Source organism: Schistocerca americana, chromosome 4 (assembly GCF_021461395.2).
Source record: "Schistocerca americana isolate TAMUIC-IGC-003095 chromosome 4, iqSchAmer2.1, whole genome shotgun sequence".
NCBI lineage: Eukaryota > Metazoa > Arthropoda > Insecta > Orthoptera > Acrididae > Schistocerca > Schistocerca americana.
Genome location: NC_060122.1, coordinates 468,339,327 through 468,351,444, shown reverse-complemented (window position 1 = coordinate 468,351,444; position 12,118 = coordinate 468,339,327). Strand labels below are relative to the sequence as shown.

Here is a 12,118-nt window from a genome sequence, read left to right as displayed (position 1 = left end):
CCTCATTTTTTTTACTCAAGCATCCATTTACACTTGCTGAAGAGTATTATGAAGATTCCTTGTATGATATTTGTAATACAACATGCATAACAAACAGAAGTCACATGGAACATTGTAAAAGTTAATTAGTTTACAGAGTGTTCTGACTAAACATAACAATCATTGGGAAGTTCTCACTTTCGAAGGATGCAATGGCAGAGCTGGAAGCAGTTCTGCAACAAGAGTTTATAACAATAGTATCCCTACTAAGTTAAATGTGTGGTGAGATATAAGAAAGCTCTGAATTGATTGGGAACTGAACTGCTGATACTTATAATGATTCCTGTATTTACAAGAGTCAGATGAATAGATAACAAAAGCACAATGTATGCCTGAGGCCCAGTACTCTAAATGGGAGCACTCCCCTGAGACCCAGCTGTTCCCACAGAGCAATTATTTCATGAGTGCACTTTTTTTTTAAAGCTCATCATTTACTTACAGCACTTCCTTATTCAGTGCTATGAATGTAAACTTTAATCACTTGTTAAAAACAGGGGAGTGCAGAAATTCTTTTAACTATTGAAATGATCATATTATCTGTAAAAATTTAATAAAAAATAAAAAATTATAGTCTAATTAAAATAACTTGTCAGTTTGCATTTGTCACGTATCACCATGGTGTTGCCAGAACAGCTGTCACCTGTCCTTCAGCTAAGGCAGTCAGATAGACATGCGGCTGACCTCTGCATCAAATGCTGTGGATTAATCTAATGTTGGAAGACAACACAAGCTTGGTTGTGGCACAATGGCAACACTGAACAGTTCAGGCATGACTCTACACAAGTTTTTGCTGGAAGAACTCTGTTCAACAACAAACAAATGACTACAGTTTTTGACTGGTATGTCTCTCGTCAAACAAGAATTCATTTACGATTATGTTTTGGAAACTTACCATTTCTTACATTGGAATTCTAGGAGATTTGTGCAAACAGCTGATGTCTTCTAATTCAATATTCTGGCTTACGAGTTGTTCATCGTCATATTAACTCCCTAAATAAAGAAGGAGAGGATGAAGAGAAGTTCTTGAAATGGGGTACCCTCTTTCAAATGCATTATCAATTTGATAATCAGAAGCCTCTCTACAATGTTATTCAATCTCTATATTGGGCACACAGTAAAAGAAACAAAAAAATTTGGAGTAGCAATTAAAATCCATGGAGACCAAATAAAACTTTGAGGTTTTCTGATGACATTGTAATTCTGTCAGCGACAGCAGAAGCCTGGAAGAGCAGCTGAACGGAATGGACAGTGTCTTTGTCTTGAAAGGAGGATATAAGATGAACATCAACAAAAGCAAAATAAGGATAATGGAATGCAGTAGAATTAAATCAGGCAATGCTGAGGGAATTAGTTTAAGAAACCAGACACTTAAAGTTGTAAATGAGTTTTGCTATTTGGGAAGAAAAATAACTGATGACTGTTGAAATAGGGAGGATACAAAATGTAGGCTGGCAATGGCAAGGAAAGTGTTTCTGAAGACGGGAAATTTGTTAATATGGAATACAGATTTAAATGTCAGGAAGTCTTTTCTGCAAGTATTTGTATGGAGTGTAGTCATGTATGGAAGTGAAACATGGACAATAAACAGTGTAGACAAGAAGAGAATAGAAGCTTTCGAAATGTGGTGCTACAGAAGAATGCTGAAGATTAGATGGGTAGATCACATAACTAAAGAGGAGGTACTGAATAGGAAAAGAGGAATCTGTGGCACAACTTGACCAGAAAAAGGGATCGGTTGGCAGGACATGTTCTGAGGCATCAAGGGATCAACAATTTGGAGGGAAGTGTGGAGGGTAAAACTCATAGAAGGAGACCCAGAGATGAATACACTAAGTAGATTCAGAAGGACGTAGGTTGCAGTAGTTACTCAGAAATAAGAGGCTTGTACAGGACAGAGTAGCATGGAGAGCTGCTCAAACCAGTATCTGGATTGAATACCACAACAACAATCAGAAGAAATGTGTGTGAGCAACATGACGATTTCCTTTTTTTAATGTTTTATTTCATTCACTTTTCTTTGGTGACACAACAATTCCCAAAATACCATGCCCTAAGCTGACTATGCTAATGAAAAGTGGACTCGGTTGTCTACTCTACTGCTGTGAATAGTCAGAGTAAGCATTAAATATTGACTATGTTAATGAAAAGTGGACTCAGTTGTCTACTCTACTGCTGTGAATAGTCAGAGTAAGCATTAAATATAACAGTTTTGATGGTTTTTCCAACCATCATAAGAGAGTGTGGAGAGAGTACATCATCACAATGACTTCAGTTAAACAGAGTGCAAGAATTTATCCTTCAGTTGTATTAACATGTAAGAAGCCAGTAAGGAGCATCCAGTAAGAACATACTGACAGATCAAGAAAGTGAGAGGGTGAACCAAATATATATGTGAACTCATTCCGTATTTATTCCACATAAGTCTGCCCTATGTAAAGTCATAAATGAGCTGTGGTCAACATAAAATTTATTTGTAATAACTAGAAATTACACAAATCATCTTTGTGCCAAATGATTAAGCAACAAATGTCTGATGGCAGAGTACAATTTTATGCATAATGACATTCACTCTTAGTCAACACAGAACTAAACGCTTCAGTTTTAACAATAATCTTTATACAAAACTTTATGTTGTGCTCTGGCATAAATCAAAATTAGTATAATAAATACTTACTGCATTGCATCAACAAGACAATCAAAGGCAGCACAGTTGCTGTCATAGTTGAGAACAACCCAAAATTTGCTTGGTGACAAAGCATCAGAAACAACAACTTGAAATGTAAAACCAGGCATTGCGTTGGGAAGCTTCTGGCATGGAACTTCTTCATGAGCCAAGAGAGCACCTGGAGGGTAATAGGCTGTGAGTATGGTGTCCAGGTCATCCTCAGCACCCTAAAAATATTTTACATAGTGCAACTGTGATTTTCAATTCCATATTACTTTTTCTTAATCTTAGATAATACTAGTTAGAACTGACAAAAAAGTAATGAGCATTCCTACTCAAAAAGAAAGTGGTAGACTCATTGTGTAACAAGTGTTCTAACAGAAAGGATAAACGTATCTGTGTGGCAGGTACAGGGCACACAGACACTGTCACTGAATATTGTGTACTTTCTTTAAAGATAAAAGATCTGAATCCATAGTGACTTTACTATATCGTGATAATAACCACAGTTTCTCCAATTACAACTGAGTATCCTTCATAACTTTAAATATCCTACTTGATGAAACATGTATTCTTTCTGTAAGATTCTGAAACTGTGGCAAGAATTTATCCAGTGAAACTAGAAATTACAAATTCCAATACTACAATTTGCATATGATAACAAATCAATGTATCTAAAAGACGTATTCAGTTGCTCTTCATTTGATCACAATGATTCTGACTGTACTATTAACTGATCTAATTTCTACTCCTGATTATTGTTAGGATACTGGACTGTACGAAGGCTTGGTACAGCTTCAGCAGTGTAGGACGGGCAGCACCCCAGTCAGTGCGGCCCAGGCTTCGGATAATATTAAGGTGCTGCCAGCACTTGTCCTTAAGCTGACGAAGATGGGGAAGCCAAGTTAAGCGGGCATCGAAGACCAGTCCCAAAAAGCGGCAAGTCTCCACTACATCTAGTAGTTGGTCATCAAGGTAAAGTTCTGAATGAGGATGGATGGTACGATGACAACAGAAGTGCATGACCCAAATTTTTGCAGCCAAAAACTGAAAGCTGTGAGACAGGGCCCACGACTGTGCCTCCGTATAGCTCGCTGCAGATGGCATTCAGCCGCAACAATAGAAGAGGAGCAGAAGGAAACACAAAAATTGTTAGCATAAAGGAGGGGAGATACTGACGATCCTACTGCTAATGCAAGACCATTGACGGCAATTAAAAAGAGTGGGACACTAAGGACAGATCCCTGTGGGACCCCATTGGGGTGCAATGTGGGAAGCACTGGCGTGAAATCTGAAAGTGCCAAGCGACAAAAAGTTCTGTATAAAAATCGGGAGCAGGCCCTGGAGACCCCTCTCATGCTGAGTTGCGAGGATGTGGTGTTGCCAAGTGGTATTGTAGGCCTTCGTCAGGTCGAAAAGATGGCAATAAAGAGTTGTCACTGGGAAAAGGCCGATCGAATGGCAGACTCCAAGTCCACCATGTTGTTGATGGGGGGAGTGTCCTTGACAAAAACCATCCTGGGATGGAGCCAGAAGGAGTCAAAACAACCCTTGGCTCACCATACATTTGGGCAGCTTGCACAGAATGTTGGCGAGGCTAATAGGACAATTGCAATCAACATCTAGTGGGTTGTTCTAGGCTTAAGCACTGGAATGATGATACTTTCCCGCCATTAAGATGGGAATTCTCCATAGCTCCAGATGAGGTTGAAGATGGCAAGGAGGCGGCGTTGGGAATCCGTTGACAGATGTTTCAGCATTTGTGAATGGATGTGGTCTGGGCCAGGGGATGTGTCACGACCATCGGCCAGGACACAGAGAAATTCCCACTCACTGAAGGGTGCATTATAAGGATCAGTGTGGCATGGTGTAGAAGATAGGTGTTGTCATTCCACCCTCTGTTTGAGGAGTAGAAAGCTAGGATGGTATTTCTCAGACACAGACATGCGAGCATAATGCTGAGCAAGACACTCTGCAATTACGTCTGGATTGGCAGATACAGCTCCATTTGTGGAAATTCTAGGTGCACCTGCAAGTCGTAAAATTGGCAGAGCTTGGTCCAAACCTGGGAGGAGGAGGTTCATGTTCCAATGGTGGAGACACAGCGTTCCCAACACTCCTGCTTCCTTTGTTTGATGAGGAGGTGAACCTGGGCTCAGAGCCATTTGAAGACAATAAGGTTCTCCAGGGAGGGGTGGCAGTTAAGACATTGGACGTCCTGCTTACGGTCTCTAATGGTCACAGTGATTTCCGACCACCAAGGCAGTGACTTCTGCTGGGGGCAAACAGAGGAACAAGGGATTGCTGATTCAGCTACAGCAACAATGGTATTAGTGACGATGTGGATCACATCATTGATGGTGAAATGTAATGCATACTAAACATTTGTGGTGGTGGTGGTGTGTTGGGGCTTATGGGCGCTCAACATCGAGGTCATCAGCGCCCTGACACACATTAAAAGGAACGAATGTGGACAGACCTAAGAAAACTAAAGCACACACTCAAAGAAAGCAGGAAAAGAAGGAAAATGCTACATAAGAAAGTAAAACCTAAGGAAAGGGGAAACATAGCAACAAGAATGTCACAGGAAATTGTTATTGGCTGGCCACTTACATAAAATATGGGTGAGCTAGTCACACAGTGAGAAAATTAAAATCCTCTCCCTAAAATCTTTGTAAAAACATTTGACAGGGCACAGAACTTTAAAACTTTAACCACATTTGTCCGAGTGTTGCCTAAAAGAGATGGCAGGTCCGCTGGCAAGTCAGCCGCGACCCGCTGGTCAGAAAATAAAACGCAGTCCAATAAAACGTGGCGCACAGTGACCTGGATGCCGCAAGCACCACACATTGGAGGGTCCTCTCGCCGGAGCAGGAAGCCATGCGTCATAGGGCTGTGGCCTATTCGAAGCTGAGTGAGGAGAACCTCGTCCCGTCGATGGGGCTGAAAGGAAGTACACCACACACGTGTTGTGGGCTTGACTATACGGAGCTTATTGTCAGTCACTTCCAGCCACTCATCCTCCCACCGACGCATGACCCGTGAGCTCAACAGCAAGGTGAGTGCGTGCAAGGGGATAGCACACTGAGATACTTGTGGGGCAAGACACGCCTCCTTGGCTGCGAGATCTGCCCTTTCATTCCCAGCAATGCCAACATGCCCCGGAACCCAGCAGAAAGCTACAATCTTCCCCAGTCGCTGTAGTCGGAGGAGGGCATCCTGGATGGTCTGGACAATTTTGTCTGCCGGATACAAACGTTGCAATGAGTGAAGGGCACTGAGTGAATCGGAACAGACAAGAAATTTAGGAGAGGAAGAATGTCTCATGTGCTCCAGTGCCCGCAAGATCGCAAACAATTCTGCATCAAAGACAGTAAAAGTCTGAGGCAGTCGGACCTTGAGGACACGATATGGAAAAACAACTGAGCAACCAACAGAATCCCCTTGTTTCAACCCATCCGTAAAAACAGCTACATAGTTGTGGTGCTCAGATAAAATGGCAGAAAATGCTGCATTAAAAACAATGGCAGGAGTGCAACCTCTCTTGTACTGCAATAAATCTAAAATCACTCCGGGCCTCTTCAGTAACCAGGGTGGCAGGCGGTTAAAACCTTGGATTTGGGGTTGTACAGACTCCACACTGAGGGACTCTAGTACACGTTGCACACGGATCCCAAACGGCAATGTAGCCCGGGGACGGCGGGAAAAAAGGCGGTCCAGAGGTGGATGGGCAACAAGATGGTGAGCAGGCGATCTGGGAGCTGCAAGAAACTTACAAGCCTGGTGCACCAGCAGGAGCTGCCGCCGGATGGTAAGTGGCGGTTCGCCAGACTCAGCACAGAGGCTGGGTACAGGACTGGTCCGATAAGCACCTGTGGCCAGTCGGATCCCAGCATGGTGAACAGCGTCAAGGATCCGCAAATAAGATGGCCTCGCTGACCCATATACTGTGCACCCATAGTCCAGCCGTGAACGGACAAAAGCTCCATAAAACTGAAGGAGACGCGCCCTGACCGCGCCCCAAGATCTGTGGCTGAGGCACTTGAGGATGTTCAGTGCCTTCAGCGTTCTGGCTTTCAAGTCACGTAGGTGTGGCAGCCATGACAACCTGGAGTCAAAAATTAGGCCCAAAAACCGCACTGTGTCTCTAAAATGTAGGACAGTATCCCCCATATGCAAGGCAGGCAAAGTAAAAAGACGACAAGAATGGTTAAAATGAACACAAACACACTATCGGCAGAAAACCGAAAACCCGTCTTTGCAGCCCACTCCTCTAACCGCCGCACTGTTAGCTGCAACTGACGGCTCACGGTTGCAACACTGGAGGAGGAACAGAAAACAGCAAAGTCGTCCACAAATAAGGAGCACTGTACTGGACTCCTCACTGTAGACGTTATACTGTTGATGGCTATGGCAAAGAGGGTAACGCTTAAAACACTGCCCTGGGGGACACCGTTCTCTTGCTCAAAGCGATCAGACAGTGTGTTACCAACGCAGGTCCGAAAAAACCGCTGAGACAGGAAAGACCGAATGAAAATCGGGAGGCGGCCACGAAAGCCCCATTGATGCATTTGTGCAAGAATACAGTGTCTCCAAGTAGTATCATATGCCTTACTGATATCAAAGAAGATACCGATACAGTGATGCTGGCGGAGAAAAGCCTGCTGAATAGCCGCCTCTAGGAGGGTCAGGTTGTCGACCATGGACCGAAATTTTCGGAATCCACACTGAAAGCGGCTAAAGAGCTGTCTGGTCTCTAACAGCCAGACCAGACGCCGGTTAGCCATCCATTCCAGGGTCTTTCCGACACAGCTTGTCAAGGCGATACTACGATAACTACCGGGACATGTGCGGTCCTTTCCTGGTTTGAGGAGAGGGATGAGAATTGCCTCCCTCCACGAGGTGGGGAACACTCCTGTCTGCCATATGAGATTAAAACATTCGAGGAGGATTTCCTTTGACGCCGCTGGCAGATGTCGAAGCATGGAGTACCGGATGCGGTCGTAACTGGTGCAGTGTCAGAAGTCTCAGTAAGTGCCGATTCAAGTTCCCACATGGAGAAAGGGGAATTGTAGGCCTCAGAACTGTTCGACCGAAAGTCCAAGGTCGCTCTTTCGACAGTCGCACGGTAGCGACGAAACGCTGGATCCTGATTTGTAGTGGCAGTACTTTGTGCAAAATGCTCTGCCAGCATCTGAGCAAAGACTCTGGGTGTCGTTTGGAGGCATCCCTGGTTCAGGACAGCAGCTATTGGTAAACGGCTATGTTTACCGGAAATCCTCCGGATGGCTTCCCATACTCTTGTGGAACAAGTGGAATGGTTGATGGAGTCCAGGAACTCCTGCCATGACCTTTTCTTGCTCTCTTTAATGACACGGCGTGCCCTGGCTCTCGCGATTTGAAAGGCGGTAAGATTGACCGCTGTTGGGCGGCATTTAAATCGGCGAAGAGCCGCACACCTGTCCCGGATGGCTGAACGGCACTCTTCTGTCCACCAAGGCACAAGGCGCCGCTTAAGAGTGCCAGAAGACTGTGGTATGGACAGGTAAGCAGCATGATGGACCACAAGCGTGATGTGATCCACCCATTCCTGTACGTTATTGTGGCGGTCAAAGACAGCCAACTGAGTGAACAGTGGCCAGTTACCCCTGCCAATCATCCACGATGGTGGCCGCTGCTCCAGCGATACACCATCCAGGAGATGAATGCGGATAGGGAAGTGATCGCTGGAATGAAGGTCGTCAATGCCCTCCCAGTGAACAGAGTCGGTGAGGGTTGGAGAGCAGAAAGATAGGTCAATGGCTGAGAATGACCCTGTAGCAGTAGAGAAATGAGTCGGAGTACCTGTGTTGAGGATGCACGACACTTGAGATGTTAGGAGGCTCTCCAAAATTCGACCTCGAGCGCAAAGAGAAGTGGAGCCCCACAGGACATGATGGGCATTGAAGTCTCCCAGGAGGAGAAATGGGCGGGGGAGTTGGTCGATAAGATCTGTGAGAGCGTCTAAGGTCATTGCATCCAGAGGGGGTAAATAAAGGGAGCAAACAGTAAGCCTCCGAGGTGAATGAATTTCAACTGCAACTGCTTGCAGGTCAGTATCCAGGGGGAGAGCAGAGGAGTGGTGGTCATTATTGACAAACACAGCGACTCCGCCTTTGGCCCTTTCTCCAGTCAGGTCATCTTTGCGATATGACGTATAGCCCCTTAGTACAGGAGCATCAAATGGTTTTAAATGCGTTTCCTGTAAACACAAGCACAGGGGGCGTTGCCGTGGTAGGAGGTTCAGTTCCTCCACATGTGCCCGGAATCCATTCATGTTCCACTGTATAATGGGAGCAATCTATCAGGGTGGGAGTACCTTCATTCTCACTTTCTGTTGGGGAGGGGAGCCCACAACAGGTGGAGGCTCAGTTTTGGGGCGAGATGATTGCCCCAGTCTGACATCAACCTCCATCGCCTCAGAAGAGGAGTCGAGAGAGACGTCAGAGAGAATGACATCCACATCAGGAGACTGTATAACTGCAGTCTCCTTTAGTGGGCGAGTCTTCACCTTTGTCTTTGGCTTCGATGTTCTGGCCTGAGGTGGCATTGGAGCCAAAACCTCAGAAGCAGTAGGGGGTGTAGCAGCGCTGGGCAGTGCACAAGACTGGACCCGGGAAGGGGCAGGAAGTTCCATGAAGTCAGCTACCACGGCCTGGTCAGAAGGCCAGGGGGGAGCAGCAGGCTTCACAGGAATGGCAGCAGCACACGTACATTGACAAGCGCAGGTGCTAGTGCTGACAGTAGCAACCTCCGTTTGTGTAGCGGTATCGGTTTTCGAGACTGGTTGTTTGAGAACGGAAGAAAAGGAAGCAGCGAACGTGGGCGGCTGCATGGACTTGTAGATTTTCTTCGCCTCACCATACGGGATGCGTTTTGTAGTTTTTAGTTCCTGGATCTTCCGTTCCTCAAGGAAAACTCTGCATTCCCTACTCCACACAGGGTGATCCCTAGAGCAGTTGACACACTTGGGAGGAGAGGAGCAACCAACTCCCTCATGGGCGGCTTTACCACAATTCTCGCAAGTGGCTTCCCCTCTACAGCCGAGAGTAGTGTGTCCAAAGTGTTGGCATTTAAAACACCGCATGGGGTTGGGGTAATAAGGCCGTACAATGAGACATAGGAAACCTGCCTTCACATGCTCTGGCAATTTGGTGGTGTTAAATGTAAGGATAAATGAGCCAGTCTTTATGAGAGCACTATCCACCCGTTTCATAATGTGTTGCACGTCGACAATTCCTTCCCGGGACCATTCAGCCTTCAGTTCGTCTTGGGGAATGTCAACGAGATCTCTGCAAGTCACAACACCCTTGCTGTAGTTCAAGGTGTTGTGAAATTCAGTCTCTATCGCAAACTCCCCAAGAAACTGTGGCTTCTGAAGGTTCTGGACTTGCTGGAAGCTAGATGTTTCAACCAACAAGGTGCCATTTCGCAAGCGCTTTACAGATTTTAATGTGCCAGCAATACCTTCTAAGCCCTTCTGTATATAAAATGGCGAAACTTTTTCAAAACTCCCATCTTTTCTTTTAATTATGAAAAACACATTCTGCGAAGTAGCATGTGTTCTGTTACTACTACCTGAATCAGGAGGACTGGCTACACGAGTCCTCTTGTTGGATTGGGTGTTAGAACCCACCAGCGGTCCACCCTTTCCGCTGGCAAGAGAAGAATAAAAGTTCGAGGGTTCCATCTCGGTCCCACGAGCAGCTAGGGAACTAGAAGTCCACCTAGACAGAGCCCCGCATGCCTAGGTAAGCCTTATACAACTGGGGCGCGGCAGGTGCCCCAGAGGTTGCCCGCTTGCGACTGTTCCACCCCAACAGCCATGCATCTTATAGGCGCGCAGCACACCGTAAGATTGAGGGGTTTTTATAGAGGTTTACCTTCCTCGCAATCCAGGCGGTCAAGCCAAGATTACCATTCCCCGCAGCACACAACATTCCACCGCCGCGTCATGCGGTGGTCGCTGAAGCATGTCCGGGGGTTACGGTGACAGGAGACTGGCGGTGCTGACCAGTCCCCAGCTCAGGACCCCGGGGTCGCCAAGCCCGTACTCAGCAAATGAATGCTGAGCCCCTGGGGGGTAAACATTTGGTGCGGATGTGAAAGTGTCCCAGTTAGCCTTGGTAAGAGCCCACCTGGGAAAGCGCCGAGGCAAACCGAGAGATCTATGGCTGAACAGATGCCATGTGCCACACTGAAATACGTGGGGGCACTTGTATTTGGGAGACAAAGGTCGAGTTCACTTACTAGGTGATCAACACCTTTGCCTTGGCCAGTAACCTTGGTGCCACCCCATAACAAAGGGTTCTGGGCATTAAAATCACCCAGAAGGAGAAAAGGTGGGGTGAGTTGCAAAATGAGTGCAGCCAATACATGGGGCGGTACATCACCATCTGGAAGGAGGTAGATGTTAAAGACGGTAATTTCCTGTGTTGTGCTCACCGTCGACAGCCACAGCTTCTAAAGGTGTTTGAAGGGGCACAGGTTCGCTACAGTCAGAGGTAAGGACAAAGATGCTAGCTCTACCTGAAAGTCTGTCACAGGCAGGACAGTTTTTGTAGTACCACTGACTGCCACGAAGGGCAGGGGTCCACATTGCAGAAAACCAGGTTTCCCGAAGGACAATGCAAAAAGCAGGGGTTATGCTTAAAAGCTGATGTAATTCAACCAGGTGGAAGAAACAAACACTGCTGTTCCACTGGATGATGATGCTTTCTGGAACGGGAAGGCATGTAGTGACCAAGGAGACAGGTTATGCCTCAGTATCAACTGCTGCCACCAGCTGAGTATCTGTATCCATTGCTATTGCCAATGAGGCATCAGTTAGATCCAGGTCTTCAGGGGACACTAAAATCTCCACCTCATCCTCAGATGCAGAACTGTTAGGGAGTGGTGGTGTTGGGGACACTGGAGAGTCCTGTTTCTTAACATTCTTCTTCTTGGTTTGTCTGCCCTCTCACTTCTCTTTAGGGACTTCTTCAAAGTAGCTTCAGACACAGAGGAAGACCGTGAAGCTCTTTGTCCAGCAGCTTTCGGCTCCTTTAGCCACTGGCGAGTGTCCACTGTGGCATTAGTGGAGTCCTTCGAAGAGATAGTCCCAAGGGATCCCTGCCGCATGAGAGGAGCTGGAGGAGGCTGTTGCTTCTCGGGCTGGGGGGACAGGACCGATGTCCCCTGTGCTTGGGGGGAGGGAGGAGGGGGGGGTTATTGCTCCTGAAGTAGGTACTTTGGGAGCAATGGAAGAAGATTTGCCTCCTACCACTAAGGGGGCAGATGTATTCTGGCAGCCCAGAGGGACCACTGTTCGTGGCACAGAGTGTGGAACTACTGTCACTCATGACGGCATTGTTGAAGTAGCTGCAGCATATGTGG

The 12,118-nt window shown here is 46.5% G+C and overlaps 1 protein-coding gene across 1 annotated transcript in view; it reads right to left on the bottom strand.

Annotated features, from left to right (window-relative positions):
• The window catches only part of LOC124612458, a 147,295-nt gene that overhangs the window by 48,484 nt on the left and 86,693 nt on the right, over positions 1-12,118 (bottom strand). Inside the window, exon 9 of the mRNA XM_047140686.1 lies at positions 2,714-2,931. Coding sequence (XP_046996642.1) covers positions 2,714-2,931 — 218 coding nt within the window. The remainder of the gene's footprint in view (positions 1-2,713; positions 2,932-12,118) is intronic.